General features: G+C 42.6%; 3 protein-coding genes across 3 annotated transcripts in view; all 3 read right to left on the minus strand.

Moving 5' to 3' along the window:
* Positions 1 to 7,857, minus strand: part of LOC121572215 (transmembrane protein 54-like) — a 17,517-nt gene extending 9,660 nt beyond the window's left edge. The window contains exons 1-4 of the mRNA XM_041884152.1: positions 7,707 to 7,857; positions 3,900 to 4,096; positions 3,191 to 3,250; positions 2,539 to 2,730 (exon numbers count right to left, since the gene is read on the minus strand). Of these exons, the coding sequence (XP_041740086.1) occupies positions 2,539 to 2,730; positions 3,191 to 3,250; positions 3,900 to 4,096; positions 7,707 to 7,719 (462 nt within the window). The 5' untranslated portion in view covers positions 7,720 to 7,857. The remainder of the gene's footprint in view (positions 1 to 2,538; positions 2,731 to 3,190; positions 3,251 to 3,899; positions 4,097 to 7,706) is intronic.
* A 547-nt stretch (positions 7,858 to 8,404) lies between these two features.
* Positions 8,405 to 11,481, minus strand: LOC121572216 (gap junction beta-3 protein). The gene is made up of 2 exons (XM_041884153.2): positions 11,335 to 11,481; positions 8,405 to 10,314 (listed from the first exon to the last, which is right to left on the minus strand). Exon 2 carries the CDS (start codon positions 10,228 to 10,230, stop codon positions 9,448 to 9,450), a length of 783 nt encoding a protein of 260 aa, XP_041740087.1. The 5' UTR covers positions 10,231 to 10,314; positions 11,335 to 11,481; the 3' UTR covers positions 8,405 to 9,447.
* A 1,246-nt stretch (positions 11,482 to 12,727) lies between these two features.
* LOC121573003 (gap junction beta-4 protein-like) lies at positions 12,728 to 14,789 on the minus strand. Its single transcript, XM_041885042.2, has 2 exons — positions 13,920 to 14,789; positions 12,728 to 13,681 (listed from the first exon to the last, which is right to left on the minus strand). Exons 1-2 carry the CDS (start codon positions 14,453 to 14,455, stop codon positions 13,384 to 13,386), a joined length of 834 nt encoding a protein of 277 aa, XP_041740976.1. The 5' UTR covers positions 14,456 to 14,789; the 3' UTR covers positions 12,728 to 13,383.
* Between the last annotated feature and the right edge of the window lie 1,371 nt (positions 14,790 to 16,160).

Here is a 16,160-nt window from a genome sequence, read left to right on the forward strand (position 1 = left end):
CTACTGCATCCATCTCACTAAGATACACTTCTGGTGACATCCTACTGCATCCATCACACTAAGATACACTTCTGGTGACATTCTACTGCATCCATCACACTAAGATACACTTCTGGTGACATTCTACTGCATCCATCACACTAAGACACACTTCTGGTGACATCCTACAGCATCCATCTCACTAAGACACACTTCTGGTGACATCCCACTGCATCCATCTCACTAAGATACACTTCTGGTGACATCCCACTGCATCCATCTCACTAAGATACACTTCTGGTGACATCCTACTGCATCCATCACACTAAGATACACTTCTGGTGACATCCTACTGCAACCATCTCACTAAGATACACTTCTGGTGACATTCTACTGCATCCATCACACTAAGACACACTTCTGGTGACATCCTACTGCATCCATCTCACTAAGACACACTTCTGGTAACATCCTACTGCATCCATCTCACTAAGATACACTTCTGGTGACATCCTACTGCATCCATCACACTAAGATACACTTCTGGTAACATCCTACTGCATCCATCTCACTAAGATACACTTCTGGTAACATCCTACTGCATCCATCTCACTAAGATACACTTCTGGTAACATCCTACTGCATCCATCTCACTAAGACACACTTCTGGTAACAAATCCTACTGCATCCATCTCACTAAGACACACTTCTGGTAACATCCTACTGCATCCATCTCACTAAGATACACTTCTGGTAACATCCTACTGCATCCATCTCACTAAGATACACTTCTGGTGACATCCTACTGCATCCATCTCACTAAGATACACTTCTGGTAACATCCTACTGCATCCATCTCACTAAGATACACTTCTGGTAACATCCTACTGCATCCATCTCACTAAGATACACTTCTGGTAACATCCTACTGCATCCATCTCACTAAGATACACTTCTGGTGACATCCTACTGCATCCATCTCACTAAGATACACTTCTGGTAACATCCTACTGCATCCATCTCACTAAGATACACTTCTGGTGACATCCTACTGCATCCATCTCACTAAGATACACTTCTGGTAATATCCTACTGCATCCATCTCACTAAGATACACTTCTGGTAATATCCTACTGCATTCATCACACTAAGACACACTTCTGGTAACTTCCCACTGCATCCATCTCACTAAGATACACTTCTGGTAACTTCCCACTGCAGCCATCACACTAAGATACACTTCTGGTGACATCCTACTGCATCCATCTCACTAAGATACACTTCTGGTGACATCCTACTGCATCCATCACACTAAGATACACTTCTGGTGACATTCTACTGCATCCATCACACTAAGATACACTTCTGGTGACATTCTACTGCATCCATCACACTAAGACACACTTCTGGTGACATCCTACAGCATCCATCTCACTAAGACACACTTCTGGTGACATCCCACTGCATCCATCTCACTAAGATACACTTCTGGTGACATCCCACTGCATCCATCTCACTAAGATACACTTCTGGTGACATCCTACTGCATCCATCACACTAAGATACACTTCTGGTGACATCCTACTGCATCCATCTCACTAAGATACACTTCTGGTGACATTCTACTGCATCCATCACACTAAGACACACTTCTGGTGACATCCTACTGCATCCATCTCACTAAGACACACTTCTGGTAACATCCTACTGCATCCATCTCACTAAGATACACTTCTGGTGACATCCTACTGCATCCATCACACTAAGATACACTTCTGGTAACATCCTACTGCATCCATCTCACTAAGATACACTTCTGGCAACATCCTACTGCATCCATCTCACTAAGATACACTTCTGGTAACATCCTACTGCATCCATCTCACTAAGACACACTTCTGGTAACAAATCCTACTGCATCCATCTCACTAAGACACACTTCTGGTAACATCCTACTGCATCCATCTCACTAAGATACACTTCTGGTAACATCCTACTGCATCCATCTCACTAAGATACACTTCTGGTAACATCCTACTGCATCCATCTCACTAAGATACACTTCTGGTAACATCCTACTGCATCCATCTCACTAAGACACACTTCTGGTAACATCCTACTGCATCCATCTCACTAAGATACACTTCTGGTAACATCCTACTGCATCCATCTCACTAAGATACACTTCTGGTAACATCCTACTGCATTCATCTCACTAAGACACACTTCTGGTAACATCCTACTGCATTCATCTCACTAAGACACACTTCTGGTAACATCCTACTGCATCCATCTCACTAAGATACACTTCTGGTAACATCCTACTGCATCCATCTCACTAAGACACACACATGGAGGAAAACGTTGTTGACCGCTGGATTAGTTTGTAATGTTTTGTCTCTGTCTGTGTAGTCATTGTTACTCTGTATGGTAACAATGACTACTTCCTGCTGACTTCTTTCCAGGTCTCCTGTTTAAAAACGCTTTCTGGTCAAATCAATCAATTGAAAAGTCCAGACCACCCCTCCACATGACAAGCTAACTCCTTTTGTGACTTACGTAAACGTGTGTGGGGTCGAAGGGGCAGTCGTTGGTGATGCTTGCGTAGCCAATAGCGGTGGGGAACCGGCAGTGAGTCAGGAGGCTCCGCCCACCGTTAACTATGGCCCTCACCACAGAAACGGTGAGGCAAATCACAGAGGCCGTGGCCAGGAGACTACCAAACAGGCTGACCACAAACAACGACCATGTCTGAGAGAGAGAGAGAGAGAGAGAGAGGAGAGAGAGAGAGAGAGAGAGAGAGAGAGAGAGAGAGAGAGAGAGAGAGAGAGAGAGAGAGAGAGAGAGAGAGAGAGAGAGAGAGAGAGAGAGAGAGAGAAACATCAGACATACAGAGGAGATAATACTGGATCAATAGTCTACCAATATAGAACAGTTCAGAGATAATACTGGATCAATAGTCTACCAATACAGAACAGTTCAGAGATAATACTGAATCAATAGTCTACCAATACAGAACAGTTCAGAGATAATACTGGATCAATAGTCTACCAATACAGAACAGTTCAGAGATAATACTGGATCAATAGTCTACCAATACAGAACAGTTCAGAGAAAATCCTGGGGAAATAATATCATATCATGCTATTTTCACCTGGTGAATCGCCTTACAGGGAATAGACAGACACATAAGGAAACATCAGTAACTCACCATCACTCTGCTCTTCTTGTTATTAGACAGGATGATGGCTAGGATTCCTACAACAACACCCTACAGGGACACATTACAGCTGGATGAGACAACACACACAGAAATCACCCAATTAAAGGTTCTTGTGATAGAGTAGTTATCTCAGTCTCTCCACTAGTCCAGTGGTATTACATTAGATATCTCAGTCTCTCCACTAGTCCAGTGGTATTACATTAGATATCTCAGTCTCTCCACTAGTCCAGTGGTATCACATTAGATATCTCAGTCTCTCCACTAGTCCAGTGGTATTACATTAGATATCTCAGTCTCTCCACTAGTCCAGTGGTATCACATTAGATATCTCAGTCTCTCCACTAGTCCAGTGGTATTACATTAGATATCTCAGTCTCTCCACTAGTCCAGTGGTATCACATTAGATATCTCAGTCTCACCACTAGTCCAGTGGTATTACATTAGATATATCAGTCTCTCCACTAGTCCAGTGGTATTACATTAGATATCTCAGTCTCTCCACTAGTCCAGTGGTATTATATTAGATATATCAGTCTCTCCACTAGTCCAGTGGTATTACATTAGATATCTCAGTCTCTCCACTAGTCCAGTGGTATTACATTAGATATCTCAGTCTCTCCACTAGTCCAGTGGTATTACATTAGATATCTCAGTCTCACTACTAGTCCAGTAGTACTACATTAGATATCTGTCTCACCACTAGTCCAGTAGTGAGTGCCACTACATTAGATATGGAGTACGCCATGGTGCGGGCCTGTGTGTTCAGGTTGATGTGTCGCAGCACAGCCCCGTGGACTAGCGCCCCCAGCAGGATGTTGACGTGTCCTACAAGCACCACATTCAGACCCATCTTCATCAGGGCCTTGGGCTTCTCCAGGCTGGCACAGCACATACCTATAGAGAGGGAGGGGGAGGCAGAGGAGAGACAGAGAGACAGACAGACAGACAGACAGACAGACAGACAGACAGACAGACAGACAGACAGACAGACAGACAGACAGACAGACAGACAGACAGACAGACAGACAGACAGACAGACAGAGAGCAGAGAGAGCAGAGAGAGAGAGAGAGCAGAGAGCAGAGAGAGAGAGAGAGAGAGAGCAGAGAGAGAGAGAGAGAGAGAGAGAGAGAGAGGGAGAGAGAGCGAGAGAGAGCGCACGAGAGCACGAGAGACAAAGAGAGAGAGAGACAGAGAGAGAGAGAGAGAGCGAGAGAGCATGAGAGACAAAGAGAGAGAGAGACAGAGAGAGAGACAGAGAGAGAGAGAGAGAGAGAGAGAGAGAGAGAGAGAGAGAGAGAGAGAGAGAGAGAGAGAGAGAGAGAGAGAGAGAGAGAGAGAGAGAGAGAGAGAGAGAGAGAGAGACAGAGAGAGAGACAGAGAGAGAGAGAGAGAGAGACAGAGAGAGAGAGAACATAGATACAGGAGAGAATATAAACATCATAAGGAAGAACAGAGAGAAGGGAGAGACAGTATCATCAAGTCAGTCCATGTTCAGGGTCCATTTACTATTGATCTTCTCCACACAGTACCAGGGTTAAACCCACAGTGGAGATGTCACTGGCATTAATGATTACCTGCTAAACATACACATCTCTAGGGTTTGGTACTCTCTCTGGTTCTATCCAAACAGAGTACATGCTTTTGCATCAAGGAGTTTCACATGTACAGTTGAAGTCAGAAGTTTACATACACTTTGGTTGGAGTCAGTAAAACTCGTTTTTCAACCACTCCACACATTTATTGTTAACAAACTATAGTTTTGGCAAGTCGGTTAGGACATCTACTTTGTGCATGACACAAGTAATTTTTCCAACAATTGTTTACAGACAAATTATTTCACTTATAATTCACTGTATCACAACTCCAGTGGGTCAGAAGTTTACATACACTAAATTGACTGTGCCTTTAAACAGCTTGGAAAATTCCAGAAAATGATGTAATGGCTTTAGAAGCTTCTGATAGGCTAATTGACATAATTTGAGTCAATTGGAGGTGTACCTGTAGATGTATTTCAAGGCCTACCTTCAAACTCAGTGCCTCTTTGCTTGACATCATGGGAAAATCAAAAGAAATCAGCCAAGACCTCCGAATTTTTTTTGTAGACCTTCACAAGTCTGGTTCATCCTTGGGAGCAATTTCCAAACGCCTGAAGGTACCACTTTCATTTGTACAAACAATAGTAAGCAAGAATAAACACCATGGGACCACGCAGCCGTCATACCGCTCAGGAAGGAGACGCATTCTGTCTCCTAGAGATGAACGTACTTTGGTGCGAAAAGTGCAAATTAATCCCAGAACAACAGTAAAGGACCTTGTGAAGATGCTGGAGGAAACAGGTACAAAAGTTTCTATATCCACAGCAAAACGAGTCCATTATCGACAAAACCTGAAAGGCCACTCAGCAAGGAAGAAGCCACTGCTTCAAAACCGCCAAAAAAAGCCAGACTACGGTTTGCAACTGCACATGGGGACAAAGATTTTACTTTTTGGAGAAATGTCCTCTGGTATGATGAAACAAAAATGGAACTGTTTGGCCATAATGACCATCATTACGTTTGGAGGAAAAAGGGGGAAGCTTGCAAGCCGAAGAACACCATCCCAACCGTGAAGCACGGGGGTGCTGTGGGGGTGCTTTGCTGCAGGAGGGTCTTGTGCACTTCACAAAATAGATGGCATTTTAAAGTGATATGGCTACATTGAAGCAACATCTCAAGACATCAGTCAGGAAGATAAAGCTTGGTCGCAAATGGGTCTTCCAAATGGACAATGACCCCAAGCATACTTCCAAAGTTTTGGCAAAATGGCTTAAGGACAACAAAGTCAAGGTATTGGAGTGGCCATCACAAAGCCCTGACCTCAATCCTATAGAACATTTGTGGGCAGAACTGAAAAAGTATGTGCAAGCAAGGAGGCCTACAAACCTGACTCAGTTACACCAGCTCTGTCAGGAGGAATGGGCCAAAATTCACCCAACTTATTGTGGGAATCTTGTGGAAGGCTACCCGAAATGTTTGACCCAAGTTAAACAATTTAAAGGCAATGCTACCAAATACTAATTGAGTGTATGTAAACTTCTGACCCACTGGGAATGTGATAAAAGAAATAAAAGCTGAAATAAATCATTCTCTCTACTATTATTCTGACATTTCACATTCTTAAAATAAAGTGGTGATCCTAACTGACCTAAAACAGTGATTTTTTACTAGGATTAAATGTCAGGAATTGTGAAAAACTGAGTTTAAATGTATTTGGCTAAGGTGTATGTAAACTTCCGACTTCAACTCTATGAGAAGCTGACCTGGGTTCAAATACTATTTGAAATAATTTCAAATATTTAAGATGTGCTTGATTGAGCTTGCCTTTCGCAATGGACTAATAGAAAAGCCCCAAAAGTGCAAACTCAGCCGACAGGCCATTCCATTCAAACGCTTAAATTATTTGAAAGATGTCAAATAGTATTTGAACCCAGTTCATGTATGAGGTTGGGTTAACGGTGTGGTATAACAGGCAGACATGCCATCTAAAATCAGACCACATCCAGGCAGTGTGGAATAATGACAGTCTCAACACTTCTCACAACACTGTGAAACTGATCCTTTATAAATCGAGCCTAGTGACAGATTAATGTTGTATTTAGGATATGTACTTTACTTTATCATATTTCGTTTTACAGGTACAATGAGTCTTGTTGGACAGTGAAAACTGAGTAGAACATGTCTATCATAAAAATAAAAATAAAAATTTCAGAAGTTTAATTGAAAATTAACCAACGCATTTCACCACTATACGGCTTTAACAGGGTGCTTATGTAAGTTTAGATGTTTATAGGCATTTAGCCTTGGGTAGCTTCATCACCTCTGTATTACCATAAGGGGTGTCCACCCCCTTCACACAACCACAACGTTGTTTCACAACATCCACACTCCCACCAATCAAGGTTCTAATTAACAGCCAGGCCTACATTATGTTTCACCGGGCACATTTTCACACTGTTCCTCCCTACCTACTGGCCTGGCAGGTGATGGATAGACCGACTATAACTGATGCATTGGTCTGGTCCTGCCCCCCCGTCTGTCAGTATGACATATTAGATGTTGGTCATAAAACATGTGTCGACTGTGGGAATTCTAATCATCAAACATTCAAAGTGTAATGTCTATTCCCTTCAGTTTAACACAATGTCAGGAAATTGATGTGTGGAATATTTCTGTAATTTTTTTTGCAGCGGGAAACGTTCCAATTCAACCACTGGTCACCAGGCTCAGAGTGGTTTATACAACCATAAAGATCCTTCTATTGTCTAACGGCCTGGCGGTGACTTTTACCTCACTCTAACCCCATTCTTCAGTCAAAACAGTTCAAACAGAAACCTGATGGGACAGGATGGCTCAGTGGCTGAACTGAATAACTCACTATATTCTCTATCCTGTCTACCAGAATACTGTAGCACTCGTGTCAATTGTCAAAGGTTAAACAGATTATGAACTGCGGTCCAATATTCACCTGTATTGGCCATTGTTGGTGATTTGATCCCCCCGTTTAAGTCAGCATCTGTCCAGATTTTGTGTTAATGTAACAGATTCTATACGATGATTTTATATATGTTTTCTCTTTCCCTCCTCCGGTCGAACGTTCCACGTCAGTCCGTCCCCGACCCGACCACACAGCCGCATATATATATATATATATAAAAGAATTGGCGGATCCCCCTGGAATTTAAACACACACGTGACTTGTTGTTGTGATTTTCTCTTTTATTTTAAAAACAACATGAATTCAATCATAATACTTACGGAAACAAATGACATAAACTATAGTCAAAATGCAGTTATCAAATATTTCAAATAAAGTTACCCCCCCCCCAAAAAAAAAAGTTATTCAACGGAAAGGATATGATGGTACTTTGTCGCCACTAGGTGGAGAGATAGACCAATCAAAAAGCAAATATAACAGCCAGGCACGTGCACAGATAGGGTCTAACTGTGTCCAAGCACCTGCCCCATAGCCCTCCCACTTGCCAAGTGCACTTTTGTGTGGTGGTTTTTTTTATATATATATATATATATATATATATATATATATATATATATATATATTATTTTTTATTGTGTAGAATATTTGTCGTTGTTGTTCCGAACCCACCTCAACGAAGTCGTCGTGACGTCGTCAGTTCGCCCCCCCGCAAACCCCCGCCCCGCCCGTTGGTCTGCCCTGTATATCCACACAAGCCACTAGCCAGCCAGCCAGCCATATTTCATTAGTTTGAAGGTTATGAATATTAGGCTGTTTATCTGAAGTTATTAATTAAGAGCATTGAAGATAAATCACAATCAGTAAAAAAAAGTAATCTTAGCTAGCTAAATAGCAGATTTACATCAATCATCAATATCAATGATCAGCTGCTAGCCCACCCTCTTTCAGATGTCAATCATGTCTTCAGGAGGCTCTGTAACAAGCTTGCTTACAGTTTGTGATGAGTGAGTGTGTTGTGGTAGAAATAAACAGGCCTATGCTGAAAACATTTAAAATGTTTGCTAAAGAGGCAGTTAGTAGTTATGTCGCACGGGGGGCCAGTATGAAAAATAAAATAAAAAATAATGTATGCACTCACTAACTGTAAGTCGCTCTGGATAAGAGCGTCTGCTAAATGACAAAAAATGTCAATGTTATGTTCGAGATATGACTTTCATTTTGAGCACCTGCTCCCTGAAAGGTCTGTACACTGCCCTGCATTTCATTGTAAGCAAACTAGAAATTACTAAGGAACCAAAAATAAAACAAATTAAGATAATAATTAGAAGTTATCATGGCTAATCAATGAACTGTAAATCTTAAAAGCTAAAACAGTACAGAAAAATGCAGGGGACCAGATCAGATGAGCAGGGGGTTGCGTTCCCTTGCTCAGATGTTACATGCATCAACCAATGGTTGCATGCGACAACATCGACTGTGCCATCGGGCAACAGATTAGCACATGATGTGGTTAGCTGATACGTAAAATACCTACCAGGCGTTGTTAACTCTGGCATTCGTCAGTAACGTCTGAGCAGGGGAACACGACCTGTCAAATCCCTTTCAAGAACTCTTTCACCCTCACAGGGGTGTGTCCATAAGGGAGGGCGAGGTGTTGGCCATACAAATTACATTTGACTAAAATAAATGTATTGATAACAGTCAGATTTCGCTTACAACATTTAGTCAATAAAAGATTTGCATCTTAATAGAAGTTCAATTGTAAAAAGTTTCATGTCTGACTCAAAAGACAGATGTTCTTCTCGTTGCCCTTCTGCTCCTCTGCTGTCACCGCCAGCGTCTGACACCCATCACAGTCCAGCTCAGAGCAGCTCATCTTGGGGGAGGTGTGGAGGCTTCTGCTGTGGCTGATCCTCAGCACCCGGATGGCTATCAGGTAAAATATCTCACACACGTTGAGCACTATACACACAGCCGACGCTCCCACCATGAAGTAGGTGAACACCCTCTTCTCTGTGGGCCGGCCGACGTAGCAATCCACCTGGTTGGGACAAGGCCAGAGGTCGCACTTGACGCGTCGCGGCAGGTCAAAGTTGTTGTAGATGAGATGCAGGAGGTAGAGGAACGCCACCTCGATGGTCGTCTTGAAGAAGAGGCTGAGGAGATATGTCCACCAGAGTCCTCCGTGCTTCTGTCCTGTGTTGTCGTAGAGATGGGCGTTCTCACCATGTTTGATGCGGTACTTGCGTTCGCGTTCCTCGCGGTACGCCACGTGCATCACGACCATGAAGGTGGGACAGGTGACGAAGATGAGCTGGAGTGCCCAGAGCCGGGTGTGGGAGACGGGGAAGAAGTGGTCGTAACAGACGTTGGCACAGCCGGGTTGGCGGGTGTTGCAGTCAAAGTCTTTCTGGTCCTCACTCCAGACGCGTTCTGCGGCCACGACGAAGACCATGACGCGAAACACGAAGACCACGGAGAGCCAGATGCGTCCAAACGCGGTAGAGTATTTGTTGACCCCGCTAAGCAGCGCCTCAAACGTCTTCCAGTCCATGGTGAGATCGGAGTGGGACCCCCTTCTTTCACCGTTGAACTTTCACCCGGCTGTGTGGATGAGCTTCTGTCTTTGGACTTGAAGCTGGAGGAAGAAGAGAAAGTGATTAACTAATAAGTGTATGAATAATGGTTGAACAACCAGGGTATGGATTGAGCCAGGCCATCCTCCATGTCAGGGAAAGGGAACTACTTAAAATCAAGGTCCAGACCTCTTGGCATTACCTAACACTGGCATTGCCATCGCCTGCCCTACTGGAAGGCTACAGAATGATAGGTCAAAAAGCTTTCTGGATAAAGCTGCAAACAACAGGAAATCATCTACCAGCTGAAAAACATATACAGTACCAGTCAAAAGTTTGGACACACCTACTCATTCCTGGGTTTTTCTTATTTTTTTAAAAACGATTTTCTACATTGTAGAATAATAGTGAAGACATCAAAACTATGAAATAGCACATATGGAATCATGTAGTAACCAAAAAAAGTGTTAAACAAATCAAAATATATTTTATATTTGAGATTCTTCAAATGCCTTGATGACAGCTTTGCACACTCTTGGCATTCTCTCAACCAGCTTCACCTGGAATGCTTTTCCAACAGTCTTGAAGGAGTTCCCACATATGCTGAGCACTGTACTGTAATATGTTTACAACTCTTCAATGACAAATAGAAAGACGTTTCTTCTGGGTGTTAAAGTATTTTTCTTTTGAAAGATCTGTTCACAGCCTTTTATTTAGACTCTGATCAAGCTTTTCATCCAAATCTCCCTGCGACTCTCTCTTCACCTTCTGAAGCTGTTTGCTTAAAGGCGTGGGTTCTTTGAAGAAAGGCTGCTTTAATATTTGATCAAAACACACTATTTGCCTTCCATCAAGAGTCTAATGCTCACAAAATCACATTTTGTTGTTGCGGGATTTCATAGGGGAACATCTTGAGCAAAGTAATTTTTATGAAAACAGTGGAATGATATTCAAAAACAGGTACTTGTTGCTGAATACACATCATTTTGAGGCATTGTAAATCATGTTAACATATTTCCATTCAAACACAAAAGTAACTTGCATCACTATTACAGATTGATTATTAGTCAAGTCATACTTACAGTTGTTTCAGATCACTGGGCTGATGTTCAATCCATTTTTAGCTTGTCTGTCTCTCTGTTCAACGTTGCCTCAGTCTGATTTGAATATTGAATGCCAGGGCTGAACAAGGGCTGGTCTAGGTCTGGACATGGACTTTTAGCCCCACTCTGGAGGTGTGGTCAAGCTTTGGAATCAGTGAAGCTTTTCTTTTCACAGGCCAGTTAGTGATGCAATAATACCCTGTTAAAATCAAATGCACTATCAACATTGGAGTTGTCATGGTGACTAAGTGTTCCCACCAGGTGACTCTGATATTGGTACCAACCCAGGCCCACACAGGTGAGTATGGTTTGGTACCACCCTATGTCTGCCTAGTCGCCCCTCCTTTATCCGGCACTGCCACAGATTCCGAGATAAAACGCTGATCCTTTATTTGCCAGGAGAGCTGGAACTTTGGTACGGAGGTATCGGGATATGGGACATAGTGCTCTCCTGTCTCACAGAGAACTGATATGGTGACCACTAGTGGTTGTAGTATTTGTTGATTCACAGTTGTAGATACTCAAACACTGGGCATGAACATTGGTGTTCATGCCCATTCAGCAATGTACACATGCACATTTTACATTTTGAGTCATTTAGCAGACACTCTTATCTAGACTGACTAGACAGTTCATTCAGCTAGAGAAGGTGGCACCTGTCACCATCCCACAGCTGGACAGCTAGTGCTGCTGCCTAGTCTGATGGAGTAGAGTCATGCCGGATGTGACTGTGATCAGGTCATTTAATCTAGAGAGTCCAGTCTACCACCCCTGTTTACTGACCACTCCTGTCCTACTACCGCCAACCTGTAGATTAAACTATGATTTAATTCATTTCATTATCAAGGTGTGTCATTTTGTGGTTCTCTTTCATTGCAAAAACACTTTGATCACATCGGGTGTTTTGTAAGTTGCATGCCACTTGCACAAGGAATTAACTTTGTTACATTTAAGGTTCCGTGTGAATGTTTTTTAGAGTGGCTCTTGAACAAAACTTCATTCAAAGTTTATACATCACATATGATCATTGTCTGTGAGATTTGTTTCATAAAATATGTGATCCGTTTAATTACGTAAAATGTAAAGCGCTGAGAGCTTACTACTCAATTCAACACCTTCTAATGGAGCACTGTTGCATCTCCTGTGGTCGTAGCATGTGGTATGTAAAGTGCCCTAAAATGGTTGCTGGAATAAAAAAGACGGTCCAATCTGATTTACTCTAAGTTTTGTGCTCAATGGAGCCAAGTCAACTTGACTTAAGTTGAAAATCATCATGATATTTTAGTTGAAATTGAAGAAGCATTTATATTTATAGAAAATACAAAAAAATAATTCATAATAAAATGTTTTATTTCAAATTATTAGCAGACTACAATCATTAGGCTTGAAATTATATTACACATGGTATCAAAGAGCATATCAATAACTGAACAAGACTACAAATAATGTACATTTCATGAAATAAAAACTTCTTACAAAAAACAGATGTCATGTCATTCTCTAATCAATCATGACTAAAACATGTAAAAAATAAATAAAAAAAAGATGTCCCATTTTGGCAGTGACTTTGTAAACAGCATTTTGGAGTATTAGACCCATATCTTCATACTCAGACTAAACAGTGTATGAGGTCCTTGATACAGACATGACAGAACGTTGTGCACTGCCAAACACCCCGTAGGCTTTTGTTCCAGACCAGCATTAACACACAACTGATCAACTAATCATTTTACATTTACATTTTTAGTCATTTAGCAGACGCTCTTATCCAGAGCGACTTACAGTTAGTGAGTGCATACAATATTTTTTTATATATTTTTTTCATACTGGCCCCCAATGCCTTGATTACTGCCAAACACTCCATAGGCTTTCCATAGGCTTTTGTTCCGGACCAGTACTAACACACAACTGATCAACTAATCATCAATGCCTTGATTAGATGCATCTAATCATGTATTAGTACTGGGCATGAACGAAAGCCTGCACTATGCTATGGCGTCTCCAGGACCAGAATTAAAGATAACAGTCTTAGGAGATAGCCACACTGTAACCCGGAGCAGGGCTCTCTGTCTCAGCCACTCCACCATCAGCCATCTTCGTCTTCTCCAGTTCAGACTTCTTGAACACAGAGTTATCGTTCGCCATCAGGTGTATGGTAGCTGGCATGTTGAACCGGGGGCTCTCCCTGATGGCACGGGGCCCTCCACCGCCGACACACTCCCTGCACTTCTTCCCCAGCAGGTAGAGGATCTCACACAGAGTCAGGAGGATACACACGAAGCTAACCACCACCATGAAGACTGTGAACACTCGCTTCTCTGTTGGTCTGGGGGGGAGCAGAGAATAAAGATGAGCTTCATGAAATAATACAGGCCTATGGCTGTTCAAAATAACAATGCATTGTAATCACATCCTGGATTAGCTCATGTCATTCGCTACATTTGTGATTACTTAGGGCTCAGAGATTCTCCTGGTGGTCAGGTCACATGGTCAGGAGAACCGCAGGGCCACGGCAATGATCAGTACAAAGTGTTGTGCTCTGTTTGTAATAATAGCAAAAATACCTGGCAATAAAGCAGTCCACCTCGTTGGGACAGGGGTCCTCTGAGCACTTCACCACCAGCGGGAAGAAGTACGCCTCGTAGATGTAAAACAACAGGAAGATGAACACGCCGTCCACCACCATCTTGAAGAGCAGACTGAAGAAGTAGGTCCACCACAGGCCGCCACGCTTCTTCCCCGTATTGTCGTAAAGACGGGTGCATCCCTCGCCGTGCTTCAGACAGTGTTTCCGCTCTCGTTCATCTCTGTACGCAACATGGAGGACGACCAGTAGCGAGGGACACGTGACGAAGATGAGCTGGAGTGCCCAGAGCCGGCTGTGGGAGACGGGGAAGAAGTGGTCGTAACAGACGTTGTGGCAGCCGGGTTGGCGGGTGTTGCAGTCAAAGTCTTTCTGTTCGTCGCCCCACACCTTCTCCGCAGCCACGACGAAGACCATGAGTCTGAAGATGAAGACGACGGAGAGCCAGATACGACCGAACGCCGTGGAGTACTTATTGACCCCGCTAAGCAGGCCCTGCAAAAACGCCCAGTTCATAGTGGAGGTACAAGTTGTCGAATTTGTAGTAGAAGTTCAGTTCGGCCTCCAACAGGCCCCTGGCTCTTGCCTCACGTCTAAATTGTAAGTCTTGTCACAACTGCCAACTGTGGGCTTCTACCCTTGGTTAAAAAAAAATACTCAACTGCAAAAGTCAGGTAAGGTGTCTCTTTAATAAGACTTACTCAGCTGTGCCACATCGCAAAAGAGGGGAGGGAAGGACTGCATGCCTATACTGAGTGGACTAGCTGGGTAAACACACCTGCAACAGCCTCAGTGTAGGGAGTGGCTGATAACAACTCATTGTTCAACTTTTACCATAGAAAGAAGGAGACTGTGATTCCAACCACAAAAATGAGAGAGAGAGAGAGAGAGAGAGAGAGAGAGAGAGAGAGAGAGAGAGAGAGAGAGAGAGAGAGAGAGAGAGAGAGAGAGAGAGAGAGAGAATTTATGTCAAACTAATTGACAGAGTGAAAAGAAGGAAGCCTGTACAGAATATAAATATTCCAAAACATTACATTTACGTCATTTAGCAGGCGTTCTTATCCAAAGCGACTTACAGGAGAAATTAGGGTTAAGTGCCTTGCTCAAGGGCACATCGACAGATTTTTCACCTAGTCGGCTCGGGGATTAGAAGCAGCGACCTTTCGGTTACTGGCACTACGCTCTTAACCACTAAGCTACCTGCCGCCCTAATAAAAAAATAAAAACATGTATCCTGTTTGCAACAAGGCACTAAAGTAACACTGCAAAATATGTGGCAAAGCAATTCACAGTTTTCCCTGAATACCAAGTGCTATGTTTGGGACAAATCCAATACAACACATTACTGAGTACCACTCTCCATATTTTCAAGCATAGTGGTGGCTGCATCATGTTATGGGTATGCTTCTAACTGTTGAGGACTGGGGAGTTTTTCAGGATAAAAACATAACGGAATGGAGCTAAGCACAGGCAAAATCCTAGAGGAAAACCTGGTTCAGTCTGCTTTCCACCAGACACTGGGAGATGAATTCACCTTTCAGCAGGATAATAACCTAAAACACAAGGCCAAATCTACACTGGAGTTGCTTACCAAGAAGACATTGAATGTTCCTGAGTGGCCGAGTTACAGCTTTGACTTAAATCTGCTTGAAAATGTATGGCAAGACTTGAAAATGGCTGTCTAGCGATGATCAACAACCAACTTCACAGAGCTTGAAGGATTTAAAAAATAATAATGTGTAAATATTGTACAATCCAGGTGTGCAAAGCTCTTAGAGACTTACCCAGAACGACTCACAGCTGTAATCTCTGTCAAAAGTGTTTCTACAAAGTATTGACTCAGGGGTGTGAATATTTATGTGACTGAGATATTTCTGCATTTCATTTTAAATAAATTTGCTAACATTTGTAAAAACATGTTTTCACTTTGTGTGTAGATGTGTGAGAGAAAAATCAATTTAATCCCTTTTTGATTTCAGGTTGTAACACAACAAAATGTGTAATACTTTCTGAAGTCACTGTATCTTTCACTTGATGCCATTTATAAGTCTGCATGCAATCTGCATGATATGGGATCATGCCGATTGAAATACATACAGACATCCACTGAGAATGAAAAACCTTAAGGACAGACTGACCAGGTGAATCCAGGTAAAAGCTATGATCCCTTATTGATGTCACTTGTTAAATCCACTTCAATCAGTGTAGATGAAGGGGAGCA

This window comes from Coregonus clupeaformis, chromosome 8 (assembly GCF_020615455.1).
Source record: "Coregonus clupeaformis isolate EN_2021a chromosome 8, ASM2061545v1, whole genome shotgun sequence".
Taxonomy (NCBI): Eukaryota; Metazoa; Chordata; class Actinopteri; order Salmoniformes; family Salmonidae; genus Coregonus; species Coregonus clupeaformis.

Coding starts and splice junctions, on each gene's coding strand:
- LOC121573003 (XM_041885042.2), bottom strand. CDS start 14,455: ATGAACTGGGCGTTTTTGCAGGGCCTGCTTAGCGGGGTCAATAAGTAC. Junction 13,682..13,919: donor GTGGACTGCTTTATTGCCAG/GTATTTTTGCTA, acceptor GCTCCCCCCCAG/ACCAACAGAGAAGCGAGTGT.
- LOC121572216 (XM_041884153.2), bottom strand. CDS start 10,230: ATGGACTGGAAGACGTTTGAGGCGCTGCTTAGCGGGGTCAACAAATAC.